Raw genomic sequence first — 14,694 nt, 5'->3', positions numbered from 1 at the left:
AAATTGTCAAGCAATGAAACGTCCTCTAAATAGTTCCTATTGAGGTTTTTTCCTAGGAACATTTGCTAAACATAAGGCGTTAGGAAACTCCTACACCATGTTTGTTGATTGTTTTTAGGGGTCATATGTAACAAAAATGATTATTTGTTTCACAGTATCTCTTTTACATTTTTTATTATTGTGATATCCTTTCTCATTTTACTAGACTGTTTTAATCGCAGCAGAAATGCATTACTATGATCACAAGATCCTTTCAGATCTTTCAGCACTCAATTGAAAATAAACAGGTTGTGTTTTTTTTTGTACCGAAACTTTTATTCAGTAGATGCAGATAAGTAATCACTAGATAAATGGCCGTTAGCCGTCCCCCAAAATCCCTTAGAAAACGGTAACCCTAAGAGCTAAATTCAGGTTGTCCGGGATAGAAATGATGCGGAGATACGGCAATCGATTGACAGAGCAGCACGCACGTTGTGTTTCGGGTTTTTGTTTTTGGATAGCATATTTATACTAGAACTATTCAACAATGATCCTGATCGCATTGTCCAGGATTGGTGGTTGTCGTTTGATATGGTAGAGTCCAGGGTACGCAGCCTACGTAGTCTAGTAGTGTCCACCATAGCCAGAGGCGGCGTACGCGGGTGCAGCATAAGCTGGCGCAGCGTAACCAATCTTGGTGATGGCCGGCACCGCCAGCTTGGTGATTGTGGGCACTGCAGCCACAGCCAGCGCTGGCTTAGCGATGGCGACGGCAGCGACGCCCTTCTTCTCGACAACGGCGTTGAAGCCATTGATCTTGTCGGCGGTGTAGGTCACCTTGCGAATGGTACCATCGGGTTCGGCCAGCGAGTAGCTGCCATGGACGACGCCGTTGACGAGTGTTTCCTCCTGTTGCTTGGAGTCGCCGGTGTGGTGATCGGTGACGCCATACGAGAAGCTGTACTGTGGATTGGGATCGTAGGGCTCAGCCACGGCGACCTTGGCCACAGCCAATGCGGGTGCTGCCAGGATCTTGGGTGCCGCATACGAGATGGCGGGAGCGGCCAGGATCTTGGGTGCCGCATACGAGATGGCGGGAGCGGCAATCAGCGAAGGACCATAGGGATCGATGGGCACTGCCAACGCCACGGAGAGCGTCAAACCCAATAGGCACACAGTCTACAAGTAACGATCGGTTGGTTGATCCTAGTTCGAAGTCATTTGGCGAGATAAACTTACCTGGACGAACATTGCAAAGGATGTGTGTGTTTTGGATGTGGAGACTGGAGAGATGGATGCTGTGTGTGTGTCTGCACTGCAAGAACTCAACTCGACTGTGAGATGCATTTTCCGCGAGTTCTTCAGTTTTATATTCGTGTTGCCAGCGCGCAACAGCAAAGCAAAGCGCTAACCATTTGTGGCAGAGTTCCCCCGCACTTGCCACTTGCCACTTGCTGGTTGCCAGTTGGCAGTTGCCACTCTCCCGCTTTTGGACAGGCTAATGGCAAGTGACAATTGCTCGTATCAAGTTGAGATCTTGAGATCTCCAATACGATCGAATCCGATCTTTGCTCAGCTGAGGTGGTGCGATGCACATGCTCGCATCTCGTGCGTTTCTCTGCTCTGTGCTGTGATCTGTGCTCCTAGTGCAATTTCATGTCTTGTCTCGCACATTTCGTCATTCGCATTTACTGCTCGTTTTTCAATGGAATACTCGTCGACTCGTTTTACTTCTCAAAAACACACACAAAAAGCGATTTCAATTCAAAACCAGATCTCGGCCAATTCTCAGGTTCTCCAAAACGTTAGGCAGGCAATTTTTTTTTGCGTTTGTCTTTTACTGTTTTGCCGTCTGATGTAATTTCGAGTCACTTGGCCGTTAGCCAGTTGCTGGGCAGGCTCAGCAAAATGAAAACGAGACCAAAAATTCAAAAGCACCCCGCTCCCCTTGAGAGCTAACTGACTGACTGGCAATGGCTTCGAGCGACTGCTGATCGACCATTCGACTCGTTTAATTAGAAATCGAAAATGGAAGCAATTGATCGCAAGGGGGCGGATGGACACACAACACACAGGCGGTGGCGGAAAGGGAGTGTCACAGAGACAAAGCAATTACGCACTGGCGCTACTCGCACTCGCACACTCGGATTCGTATTCGCTTCGACACGCACAGACATGTTGAGACACGCACACGCATGCATGCCACAACAAGTATCGCAGCAATGCAGTCCAAAGCGATTTGACCTTGCCACAATTGCCAACAAATGGACTTGGCCACCTCGCGTATAGTCCAAGCAATCTTTAATTACGCACCTTGTCATCGACAACGCCGTAAACACCTTTTCCCAGCATCTAAAAGTGTTTTACGTCTTTTTCGTAGAGGAAATCTGTTTTGGGAAAGGAAGAGATTGTTGCTGGATGTCATTTAAGGTATTTGATATCAAGGTTTTCAAGCAAAAGGAAGAGATTTAAAGTGTGTGTAATAAATTAGAGGCGGTATATTATGTACATATATTGGAGGTGTCAGAAGTTGTTCAAAGAATCCTATTGGATTAGCAGAATCAAATAGATACTGCAATGGATTAAGGTTTAGGTATAGAAGAAGGAGGAAACTGGGTATTAAAGGAACTTTTATTTTCTATCAACCTAAAAGGTTCGTAGAAGGAATTCCACTATTTAGTTATAGTTGGGTTTTATTTTAAGCTATTTTATTTTACTAAAACTTATTCAAAGATTAAATTTGTAACTCAATGGATGATATTGCCTTAGGTAATTGAAACTGGATAACTGTTTCATAGTGTAAACACTCTAATCCCGTTTGCACTTTAATGTAAACAACCTTAGACCCAAATATGTAATACACTCCTTCCTTCTAAGACAATCCCTAAAAACACTTTAAAACTATTTTTCAAACTTTGTTTTTAAACAATTTAAAAGTCTTATACACTGCTATAACAGAACTGCAACTAATAATATTATCAGAGTTAATTGTTTCGTAACCTGAGTGCAATTGGCAATTATTGCAATTTATGGACTACAAATTTGACAAGTAAAAGTCTGTAGAACTCGTAGAACCAAGCAAGCCGAGTCGAAGTCTCAGACTCCACATTGCGATTTGCCAATTATGGAATCTTGAATCTAGTTTGTGACTTTTGCCAAAAAAGCATTGCAAGCAAACAGTTTGCCGTGGATCAGCGTCAATTAAGTCAATTTCCGGTGACAACCGTTAACTGAACTCGCATGGTGCGCCAAGTGTACTGTGCCTCTGTCTCTGAGTTTTTGAATCCGAGTTTCAGTTTATGTTTCAGTTTCAATTTGCCAAGTCTCTGCCAAGTGACTCTCCCAGACTTGCGCGTTCGTTGGCAACGAGTCGCAAGGTCGTTCCCCGTGCAGCAATTGGCAAAAAAGTCACGCACTTAGCGTAACTTACAGCTCCGAGCATTGCGGTCAAAATCAGGTCAAATCTGCACTGGTAGCCCACTGTAAATTAGGTCGAATAGATCGTATAGTCTACACGGAGCTTCTGTGGTGGCACCTTGACAACCAATCGAAACCAGTTTACTGCGCCACACGTAAGAGAAACCCTCCAATCATTTGAGTTTTGTCGTGTACTCCCTTCGCATTTCTAATTGCAACTTTCGTCGCTGTGTCAGCCACCCAAACAGTTTGATCGATCATTCGAGTACGACTTATTGAATTTCAATTACATTTGCTTAGTAAATGGAAACCGTTTAGTAAGATAATTAATTAAAATCTTATAATAAAATAAGGTGTTTTTTATGGTTTATGGTTTATTATTTGTATAAATACAAATTTCACATCGATTGATACATGACTTAACTTTTAAAATTATTACATCTCATGACAAATTAATATTGTTATTTATTTTTACTAAAATTAATATCCATGTCCATTTTGTAATGTCTTTTAATATCTTGTCTGCAACCTTTTGCTATATGACCCTTACATTATTTTAACTTTTAAATCATCATAGAAGCCAATGAACTTTTGTAAAACTTGCCTGAATGTATTTCCTTACACCCAAGTATTAAACAAACTTAACTCTAAAATATAGAATCAAAATGCATGGAAATAAGTTAGATAAATCAATTCCCTTTTACCCAATTCTCCGCTCGATAATTGCCGTAACTAACGATCTGTCGCACATTTCGGAAGTTCCTCAAGCAGTACATTAATTTTAGTTTCATAACGTAGTTCATTAGCTCATAAACTTGACTTTTTGGTATGTGATCTGATACGATCTTTAAGTATATATTTTATTTTTTTGTTATTTTGGGTATTTAGGTATTTTGGTCTCTCGTAGTTAAAGTTTCGCGTGTGTTTTTGTGGTTGTAAAAGAAAATTAAAGTATTGCCATTGAATGGAACCTGCATGACAATTACCACACAAAGTCCAACAAATCGCATTCACTTTCGTAGCCATGGAGCATCGAAAACGTTTTGCTTGCAGCTTGCTCTGTGGATTCCAATTCGGATTCGAATTCGGAGCAGGGCCCCCAAAAACCAAAGTGGCAGCCAAGCTGAGAGCGAACTAAAAATTGAAAACGCTTTTTGGAATTGACAACAGAAAATGCGTCGTCTACGTGCTGCGAATTTGGATCATAGGCAGACACAGCCAAATGCGATGACTAGACGAGGGATGGGTGGGGTTGGCTACCGGTTGGGTTGATGGTACACGGTTGGGTAGATGTGTGTGGTTGTCTTTGCGTGTGAGGTTCGTACGCAGCTGATTACCGCATGCAAATTTCGCGAATGAATCTGCCTTCTGAATGGTTTTGTGTATAAAAAGCGTCGCGGTTTTGGTAACAGTATGTCAGTTCATTTTTGATAACCGACGGTGACAATCAAAACTCCCCCCCAAGCCTAACAATGAATCCTTTGACGGTAAGTCACAAAGTCACCTCAACTGCTCGGATCGATTACAATTAACTAATCCAATGACAACGTTACAGGTTGTTGCAGTCCTCTCCTCGATGGCGCTTTCGGCTCAGGGCCATTTGGCCGCAGCTCCTCTGGCTGCCGCTCCTCTGGCAGCTGCTGCTCCACTGGCTGCTGCTGCTCCATTGGCGGCTGCTCCCTACTTTGCCCAGCCTGCCTTTGCTGCGCCTCTACGTTATGCCGCACCAGCAGCCTACTCGGCCCCTCTTGGCTTCGCCGCTCCAGCACCTTACACCGCTCCTCTGGCCTACTCAGCTCCCTTAGTGGCTAAGACCTTCGCTGCTGCTCCAGTTGCCGCTCCAGTTGCTGCTCCTCTGGCTTACTCCGCTCCCTTGGTGGCTAAGACCTTCGCTGCTGCTCCAGTTGCTGCTCCTCTGGCTTACTCCGCTCCCTTGGTGGCCAAGACCTTTGCTGCTGCTCCCGTTGCTGCTCCTCTTGCTGCCCCAGTTGCTGCTCCAGTTGCTCCCGTGCTTGCCAAGACCGTCGCCGCTCCCCTGGCTGCTCCAGTTGCCCCCATTGCTCCCGTTGCCGCTGAGGTCGTCGATGCCCACCCACAGTACACCTATGCCTACGATGTCCAGGACACGCTCACCGGTGACTCAAAGACCCAGGAGGAGACCCGCGATGGCGATGTGGTGCGCGGCAGCTACTCGTTGATTGAGGCCGATGGCTCTCGTCGTATTGTCAGCTACTATGCCGATTCCATCAACGGTTTCAATGCCGTCGTCCAGAAGGATGTGCCAGTTGCTGCTGTTGCTCCAGTTGCTCCCGTTGCACCCGTCGCCAAGTTGACATCGTTCGCTGCCCCAGCTCCAGTGGTTGCTGCTGCCCCAGCGCCAGTGCTTGCCAAGACCCTTGCCGCTCCCATCGTTGTCTAAATGCGGATAAGGAGACTGGACTAAGGATGTTCATTTGTACATATTCGATTAATCATTGTCGTGCTATAAAATAACTTTCATCGCAATCCAAATTAAAGAAAATTTTTCAAAAACAAATTTTGTGATTTTTATAAGCTGCTCACAAGGGTTTTTTCTCAAACTGACTCCTACCTTAAGCCATGGGCCATTTGCTGATTATTATATTTACCTTTGCAGCGAGCTAGCCGAAGAGTTCTGGAAGCTTTCGCCACACGAGAATGTGGCACGCATGCGCCTTAAACTAGAGCCCCAACTGTATCCCAACAAGCACGAGAATGCCGCCAATCTGCGGGACAACGCCACCAATGCCTACGACACAAAGTGAGTAGCTTCCTTATTCCCTCAATCATTTTATTTTACCCCAAACTCGCGTTATTCTGTAGGGAAATATCCGAGTTTGACTCAACTATCAAAAATGCGGTAGTGCGCGACTTTCTCGCTGACGATGAGAGCTCCCAGCTAGAGGAGGAGTTGCGTCAGCTGATCGATACACAGTCACAACAGGATGCGGCATTGGAGAAACTAGTCATGTCCCAGGACTGTGAACTCATCACTCTGATGACCAAAGTCAAGGGACGCATTGAGGTCAACCAAAGTGTTTTTACATTTGTGGACCTTAGTCCAGCTTCGGACGATGGCTCCAAGCACGATTTTAGATTTTCTATCAATAAAATCCGAGAGGTTCATTTGCGAAAATATAATCTTAGACGCAGCGCATTGGAGATCTTTTTGATAGATCAAACCAGCTACTTTCTTAACTTTACTACCAAGGTATGTAACGATGGAAGAATTTCAACTTTAAATTTTAACGTCTTTCACTTTAGACTCGAAACAAAGTGTTTACCAAAATTGTCGGTCTTCCATTACCAAACATATTGTACGGTTCGGGTCGATCTCCGCCGGAGTTACTGCGCGCCTCAGGGTTAACACAGCGCTGGGTTAACCGTGAAATATCCAACTTTGAGTACTTGATGTACCTAAATACTATAGCTGGTAAGAAGCCTCAAACTAACTTGGTACTCCATATCAGACTAAGCTTTTTCTTATGTTTAGGTCGCTCGTATAACGATTTGAGCCAGTATCCCGTCTTCCCCTGGATCCTTGCTGACTACACCAGCGACGTGCTGGATCTGACGGACCCTCGATCATTCCGCGACTTGTCCAAGCCTATTGGATGCGTAAGTGCCTTACAGGCAAATCACACACATTTAATTAACCAAATATTTTTTCACACAGATTAATCCCAAAAACGAAGCTGAAGTCCGCAGCAAATACGATTCCTTTGAGGATCCCTCGGGTGCCATACCAAAGTTTCACTATGGAACTCATTATTCCAACTCCGCAGGAGTTCTTCATTATCTTCTGCGCGTCGAACCCTTCACTTCGCTGCATGTTGATCTGCAGAGCGGTCGTTTTGACGTGGCAGACCGACAATTTCACTCAATACCGCAAACGTGGAAGCTATTGATGGACAATCCCAACGATGTTAAAGAACTAATACCCGAGTTCTTCTATTTTCCGGAGTTTCTCAAGAATATGAATAAGTATGCGGTCTCCTAAATCCTTTCTTACTTCGTGGCTTTATTTACTTTCTTTCTTACATTCTGACTTTAGGTTCGATCTGGGTCAATTGCAAATCACCAAGGAGAAGGTCGACGATGTCATTTTGCCTGCGTGGGCAACCACGCCCGAAGAATTTATTGCCATACATCGGCGCGCACTGGAGTCCGAATATGTTAGTCAGCATCTGCATCACTGGATTGACCTCATCTTTGGCCACAAGCAGAAAGGACCCAAAGCCGTTGAGGCGCTAAATGTGTTCTACTATTGCTCCTATGAGGGTGCCGTCGATCTGGACAAAATTACCAATCCCATAGAAAGGGAAGCTGTTGAAGGTTAGCTGATGATATGGTCCCTTTAATGAATATACTAAAAATTCCATTCCTTATAGGTATGATCAACAATTTTGGCCAGGTGCCTTCACAATTGCTGCGAGAGCCACATCCTCGCCGTCTCACTCAGGAGGAGACATCACTTAAGTTGGTTCGAGCGGAGCTACGACGCCCGGATTTCACGCAGTTCCTGGACAAGGTTGTGCAGTACTACTGTGAGCTCTCCACACCTAAGGATCCCATTGTGTATCTAAGTCCACCACGCAGTCCCCCACGCTCCTTCCTGCAGATGAGCCCCGATGTGTTGGTCAGCGTGTCTAAAGGTTGCATTCTCGGCTGCAACTCATGGATGTCCTTCGACAAGGAGCAAGGTTTTCTACTGGAAATCGATGCCACTACAACAAACCTTAAGTAAGTGCCACGTTCTTAATTCCCAGAGAAATGCTAATACATGTCTTAATTTTACAGGAATCGCAAGCGTGTCTTCGGACCCTTCCACTCTTCACAGCCGCCGCACTCACAAAACTTTGCAGTCAGCACCGATGGCAAGCTGCTTTATGCCGGCGGCATCTGGGACAATGCGCTGCGCGTCTACAATCTAAACAAGGGCAAAACGGTGGCGTCTGTGACGCGTCATTTGGACATCATCACCTGTTTGGCGTTAGATAATTGCGGTTCATATCTGGTGACCGGCTCTAGGGATTGCACGTCCATTGTGTGGAGCATTCAGGCGAATCAACAGGGCGGTGGCCCAACTAGCAACATTCCAGTGCACGCATTGACGGGACAGTCGCATATGCAAGCGATTACCCAACTGAATACACAGAACAGTTACTCACCCAAACCGCTTACAGTACTCTATGGCCATGACGATGCCGTCTCCAGTGTGGCCATCTACACAGAACTGGATCTTGTTGTATCCGGCTCATTGGTAAGTAAGAGAATGACTTAACGCTTAAGTAAGAAATTAACTACTTTCAAATATTGCAGGATGGCACTGTTAATGTGTACACGCTGCAAGAGGGACAATTTGTGCGCACACTCAAGCCGATTGGCTGCACGGAGTTCTGTGTACAAATCAGCTTCGTGACTGTTTCATATCATGGTAAGTGAGATCGCACAACCTAAAAGTATGCAACGATTTCTGTGCGTCGCCGCACAAAAGTATGCTACAAAAAGTGAACGTTGCTGTCGACACGATTGAATTATTACATTGCCTACTTCTGGGGGCAATCGACGATGCGCTTCCGTTTGGCGCGTAGTATCATTGAACTGGCCCTTTATCAGACAGCAGACCCCACACTCAATGGCACTCACGTGCTTGCGCGCAGGGTCGGTGGCGGAGGGGGGTGTGTGTGTGTGTTAGCACAATGTGCAGTCGGTGTTTGAAGAGGGCAGGCACTCGAAACAATTTAATCAGCAGCAGTCGCCAGTCGCAGTTGTTCGCTTATCAAATGGCCTGTAAATTGCCACACACACAGCAAATATCACGTGATATTCTAGGCAGCACTTGTGTGTCACGTATGTGTGACTGTGTGTGCGTGTGTGTGTGTGTGCGATGATTGCTTGACTTTTGTTCATGCATTTCATCGTCATGGTCTCAATTTGTTTAATTTTTCTTTTTTGTGATACAGCAATTTCATATCTTATCTTAATTAAACACAGCACATTAGACTAAGCAGCTAGTTGAGCTTAGCTATTCTGCTGGCTGGCTAATCGCAATCGCAAGTGACTGGCAATCGTAAGTGCCAAGGTTGATCACACCAGATCGAGCAGAAGTCATGCAGTTTGAAATTCCCCCATATCTGTGAGTTTCCCCCCCTCCACCCCTAAAATTCCCAATTGCCGCTCAAGTGCTGGCGCCTGGCATTTATGGAATTTACGACTTTGCACTTTCTTTGCTGATTATGTGAATTATGCACATACTATAATTTTATATATGTATGTATATAACTGCAGTCGGGCCCACTCCAAATGTTGTATGTTTATTTTGCAATTTCCGGCTGGCATTTAAATGAAATTGTTTTAAAACATTTATAAATCAATTGATATTTTTTTTCGGCTGTAGTAAGTGGGATTGTTAATTGCGTTCTTTGCAAAACTCAATTAATAAAACGGCTTTAATTAAATGTCAAACTCACGACGACTGCCTCCTTCCACTGCTCTCAGCTTATCAGCTAGAACACACACACACATAGACGGACGGAGAATCGTGTAGTTCTAGCACATACTCATGCTTAATGGAATCAATTCAGAAAGCAAGTCCCGCCGCAATCACAACAGCGAGTCACACGACCCGACGACCGCCTTCAATTCTCAGCGCACCCCTTGACATCCCTCCTCCCTACCTCCCTCCCTTCCTCCGTCCGCTTCCTTCGCCTCCCCACATATTGTATGCGTAGAAGACGCAAAAGCACCACAGAGCAAGTGTCGACTCATTCATTCTTCATTCTTCTGAGGCGCTTCACAATTTCATGAAATAGTTTGTAGTAAATCTCAGCGAGGGGGGCCATAAATGCCACTCTACGTGAGTGTGTGTGTGTGTGAGTGGCCCACTGTGTGTGAGTCTACAATAAAAAAAAATACAAAAAAGTCCGCATCGAGATTTTTTTGAATGAATGTAAAATGTCGCAATTGGCGAGAAGATAGCGACGCAAAGTGATGGGTAGTGAGGGGGACGTTGGGGTAGGGGTAATGGGGAGGTGCAAACTGCCTGTGACATGGTTATTTCTAGTTTAAACAAAATCACGTGGAAGAGCATCTACTTCACGAGAATTGAGGCATCATCAAACAGCACTCGGAAATAAATGTTGCTCCATTCAAAAAAAAATTCATGAATTTATAATGCGACAATACGCGCTCTCTCAATCAGTCTGTCCCTCGTTCTTTCACCCGCTCGATTTCGCTCTCCTCACTGCTCGGCCATTCTCCGTCCCGCTCTCTGTTTAGCTGTTCTGCAACAGACTTTAGGAACGAGTTTTCAATCAATTTCATTGGCATAGAGTAGCTCCGCAAACACTGATAAGAGGACAAACTACGCATCGGTTTAATGATCCGCATGAATAACGCTCCCCATTCTTTTGCTTTCTTGTTGTTGCTATCTTGTGAAGCGTGTCATAATCTCGAGAATGTCAGCGAGAAGCGTGCGCTTCTTCGAGCCAGCTTATCGATAATCAATGTGGGCCGGACCCTAGGTTTCTTCGTCTCACTCTCTCTCTCTTCACTCTGCATTGGTAATACTCGGTGCTCGTACACTCGAATGCACACAGTGAAAAATATATATGCCTGTACATTGAAATTCATTTTATGAGCAGATGTGAGACTCAAATTTGGAAAGCCGAACAAAGTACTTACTCTCTTACAAGTTGCAATCATTATATTACGGAATCTTGTTCAAGGTTAATTAGCAATAAAGATTTTGTAATGAGGTGTCATTGATATGATGATTGAGTAAAAAAGTGGAGAGAATACTTTAGGAAATATATACAATTATACTCAATAAATACTGAATTTGAAAACTACCAAATAATACTGAAAGTACTAGGTACTAACAAATTTAGATGATTGCATAAAAAAGGTTGAGAAAATACTACACGAAATATATAATATTATACTCAATAAATACTGAAATTAAAAAAATACCAAATAATTAATACTGAACGTACTAGATACTAACAAAAATGTAGACGATTGAATGCAAAAAGTGAAGAAAATTCTTTATGAATTATAAATTATTATGCCCAATAAACACTAAAATAATAATATACCGAATAATTAATACTGAAAGTACTAAGAAATTAAGATATATAAAAGTGGAAAGAATACTTTACAAAATGTATATTATTATACCCAATAAATACTAAAATAAAAAAATACCAATACTATAATTAATACTGAAAGCAATCTACAAAAAAAATTCTTAGATTTTATCTCAGATCAATGTGTATCAAAATAATCTTTAATATCTTCATTGAAACAAGATTTCTGTGATTTCTGAAACCTTATCGGTTTTTTCTCTCTGTGTAGTTCGGTATTCGAACTCGCACTTGTGCGTATTCGTAATATTTCCAACTGCGTAGAATTCTCGCTCCCTGCCCCACATACCGCAATCGTTCCGGTTTGTCGATAAGATTGAGATGCTCAATTTGCCCCGCTTCCCTCAATCGCCCCCTCTCACACTCTGGGTCTCCCGTCACAATTGCAACGACTTCTTTGCCCCTGCATTTCAATTCAGTTTATTGGCATCATTCTTATCATCTCTCTGACGTCAGCATTACAATTGATTTCTCCCATCTCTTGCAGGTCATATTGCCTTCAGCGCCTTGGACGACACATCGCATTCGGTGCATGTGTATAGCATCAACGGTGCCAGCCTGGGCTCCAAGTATGTCTCTGGTCGGGTGACAGGACTCGCCTGTGCCTCCGACTATCTTGTTGTGGCTGACGATGCCGGCGACATTACCATGAGCCGCCTCCATGGGTGAGTAGAATCCACCTAAATAAATGAATATCGTTTGCTAATCCTTCTCATTCATTTCTTTGCAGGTTGAAGCCCGTCTTTGACATTCCTTTGCATATTCCAATCCAGACGGTGGTGGTGACCCCAGGCAACACGCACATCCTGGCGCCATTGCGCGATGGACGACTCGCGGTTGTCGCTGTCCAGCTGCCCAGTGGCAACAGCAAGAAACATTCCGTGCTCAACGTCTGAGCGAAACAATAGCTGCAACTGGGCAAGACTCGATTCCGCAGCATATACGTTTTTATTTATTGAGTATTGAGTAATAGGAGGAGCCCCCTCCCATTCTTTCCCCCTACCCCTCCGATTTGTGTTATTGCGAATCCCAAGGAATCACTGGCAAGACGTGCCCCAGTTCTCAGAATTTCCATTTGTTAGCAAATGTCTTTTCATTCTTATTTATGTATAACGTAGTATTTGTGCATTTTTTCAATATCTTTGTCGTGATTGTCCAAAGTCATTTTAATTTTATTTGTTTCCATTTTTTTGTATTTTTGTCGCTTACGTGCCAAAAGATAAATTTAAAGAAAGTTGTGTTAGCTTCGGCCAAACCGAATATGCAATACCCTTGCAAAGGAAGAACTTATTAAATTGAGACTAATATAGAAGAGAAAAGGAAAAAATCAGCTACTTAAAATTCCTGCCGCTTTTCAACCATACATCACATAATTTGAAAACATATCTAAACTTAAGAGATTGGCAAACAAATGCGGCAAATGACACGCTCAAAGCGTGGTAGCATTTGCAAGAGTATTGACCAGAGAAGAAGGTGAGAATGCGTTGCTTGAAATAACCCATTGACTAATGTCTGAGTATCCGCCAGATACACTTCTATTCACAGAAAGATAGAAGTGGAGTGAGAGAAGAATGAGACAGAGGAGAGAGAGAGTATTAGTAGATCGAAACAATAGATAGCATATCATTTCATTCCCTTGAATTACCAAGTATGATGACACATGCAACTTCAACAGTATTCCCATTATTTCTTTCATTCCTCTGTGTGAGTTCTGTACATTTTTGTTGTGCTTTTATCAGCAATTAATCAGCTGCCTTCATTGGTCATGTCCGGAGGCTAGACACTCAATGGGGCCTCCTCTTCTTCTACATACTATATACCATATATTTTATGTTGTGTGGGGCTTCGCGCGCGCCTTCCAATTAGCTTGACAAATATTCGAATAAATCATTTATCATTAGGCTTGTGCGCTGACGTTTTTTTTTTTATAAATTAGCACATATAAATACGTGCCGTCATTCACACAACTAGAGCGTCGATCGCAACGGGGGACTGCGATGGGGAGGAGAAGGCAAACTGGTTGCCTGGCTGCCTGCCTGGCAGAGTGGATCGTCAGCTGTCCTCCCCTCCCTAAGTTGTTTCCCCCCGCTTTATACCCATCATTTTGTGGGTATATCCATTCCCGTGCGCACTTGCCGCTGTCTCTGGCTCTGCCTCTGTCACATTGTTGCTGCCTCGCGTCCATCGTCCGACGTCGGACGTTTCCGTTGCCATTGCCTCTGGCTTGTTTCACAAGTATCTCTGACTCATGCGCGACTTTCAAATTGGCCCCAAAATCTCTGCCCGGCAACAGCAGCAAGAGCAACAACGTGAGGTAGATCAACCCAACCCAGTCGAATCTGTGGGTCCAGTTGATGCCAACTGAGAAAGCTTTCGTTTGCCAAGCAGCCAAAATGATTGCAAATAAAAGAAACACAAAAAACGAGACATATCTCGTGTCTTTGGTTCAGGTGAATGCCGTTGCCGTTGCCGTCGTCGTTCCCAATGCAATTCAAGTATTAAACGTAAAATTAGAGTCCGTCCACGGCACACACGAAATTTGTAGACAAAATTTGCAGACAATCGCAAATGCCAATTGATTGCACTTCTCTTTCAAACTTGGGCCCTTGCCAAAGATTGTGAAACCCTTTCAACACCACCAGATATCCTCAAGTTAACCCCACAACGCCCTACGCTCCTACCCTATCCCAACCTTATCTTTTCGCTCAAATGAAATTCCAATGACAAGTGACAATATATGTATAATAGAGCGTAATAGATCGTTGCCAATTGATCGCAATCTTCCCCGTTTCTTAATTTCTCTTCAAGCGCACAATCAGGACGTAATACAACTCAACTAACCTAATCTAACCTCACTTATGCTATATATGCTATACACTCGTAGTCAGTGTGCACTCCACAACAAAAAAAAACTATATATCAATCAATTATTTAGAAGTCTTTAACTTATATACGTACTCTACGTTTGCTCGTTATTTGTTAAAAAAAAAAAAAAAGAAAAAAATGCTAAAAGTGCAAGTGCGAATAAAGTGTTTCGATTTTAGCTGTAGACAATACTTATGTGACACACTGTGTATAGATTGTATAACTGTATAACTGGTCAATAAAATGTGTTAATTATTCAAGAAAACAA

General features: G+C 43.6%; 3 protein-coding genes across 5 annotated transcripts in view; 2 read left to right on the top strand and 1 right to left on the bottom strand.

Annotated features, from left to right (window-relative positions):
* Positions 1-13,974, top strand: part of LOC117571610 (neurobeachin-like protein 1) — a 36,218-nt gene extending 22,244 nt beyond the window's left edge. For both annotated transcript variants that reach the window (XM_034253828.2, XM_034253829.2), the window contains 11 exons: positions 6,032-6,175; positions 6,238-6,625; positions 6,679-6,847; positions 6,908-7,032; positions 7,091-7,398; positions 7,469-7,749; positions 7,806-8,157; positions 8,215-8,677; positions 8,737-8,851; positions 12,049-12,226; positions 12,292-13,974. In XM_034253828.2, the coding sequence (XP_034109719.1) occupies positions 6,032-6,175; positions 6,238-6,625; positions 6,679-6,847; positions 6,908-7,032; positions 7,091-7,398; positions 7,469-7,749; positions 7,806-8,157; positions 8,215-8,677; positions 8,737-8,851; positions 12,049-12,226; positions 12,292-12,457 (2,689 nt within the window). In that variant the 3' untranslated portion in view covers positions 12,458-13,974. The remainder of the gene's footprint in view (positions 1-6,031; positions 6,176-6,237; positions 6,626-6,678; positions 6,848-6,907; positions 7,033-7,090; positions 7,399-7,468; positions 7,750-7,805; positions 8,158-8,214; positions 8,678-8,736; positions 8,852-12,048; positions 12,227-12,291) is intronic.
* LOC117571623 (cuticle protein 21) lies at positions 109-1,702 on the bottom strand. Its single transcript, XM_034253844.2, has 2 exons — positions 1,219-1,702; positions 109-1,158 (listed from the first exon to the last, which is right to left on the bottom strand). The coding sequence occupies exons 1-2, from the start codon at positions 1,324-1,326 to the stop codon at positions 604-606; spliced, it is 663 nt and encodes a 220-aa protein (XP_034109735.2). The 5' UTR covers positions 1,327-1,702; the 3' UTR covers positions 109-603.
* On the top strand, positions 4,637-5,923 carry LOC117571617 (cuticle protein 21). Of its 2 annotated transcripts, XM_052005796.1 has the most exons (3): positions 4,638-4,883; positions 4,952-5,283; positions 5,344-5,923. In XM_052005796.1, exons 1-3 carry the CDS (start codon positions 4,869-4,871, stop codon positions 5,813-5,815), a joined length of 819 nt encoding a protein of 272 aa, XP_051861756.1. In that variant the 5' UTR covers positions 4,638-4,868; the 3' UTR covers positions 5,816-5,923. The 2 variants fall into 2 exon arrangements, with proteins under 2 accessions (XP_034109730.1, XP_051861756.1); XM_034253839.2 differs by having other exon boundaries at positions 4,637-4,883; positions 4,952-5,923.
* Positions 13,975-14,694: the final 720 nt, after the last annotated feature.

Source organism: Drosophila albomicans, chromosome 3 (assembly GCF_009650485.2).
Source record: "Drosophila albomicans strain 15112-1751.03 chromosome 3, ASM965048v2, whole genome shotgun sequence".
Classification (NCBI taxonomy): domain Eukaryota; kingdom Metazoa; phylum Arthropoda; class Insecta; order Diptera; family Drosophilidae; genus Drosophila; species Drosophila albomicans.
Note: the sequence above shows the minus strand (reverse complement) of the source record. Positions and strands in the feature narration are given on the sequence as shown.

What these genes read in the sequence shown, in the direction of transcription:
- LOC117571623 (XM_034253844.2), bottom strand. Translation starts at nt 1,326, where the DNA reads ATGCATCTCACAGTCGAGTTGAGTTCTTGCAGTGCAGACACACACACA. An exon ending in CCTTTGCAATGTTCGTCCAG is followed by an intron (nt 1,159 to 1,218) that starts GTAAGTTTATCT and finishes CGTTACTTGTAG; the next exon opens with ACTGTGTGCCTATTGGGTTT.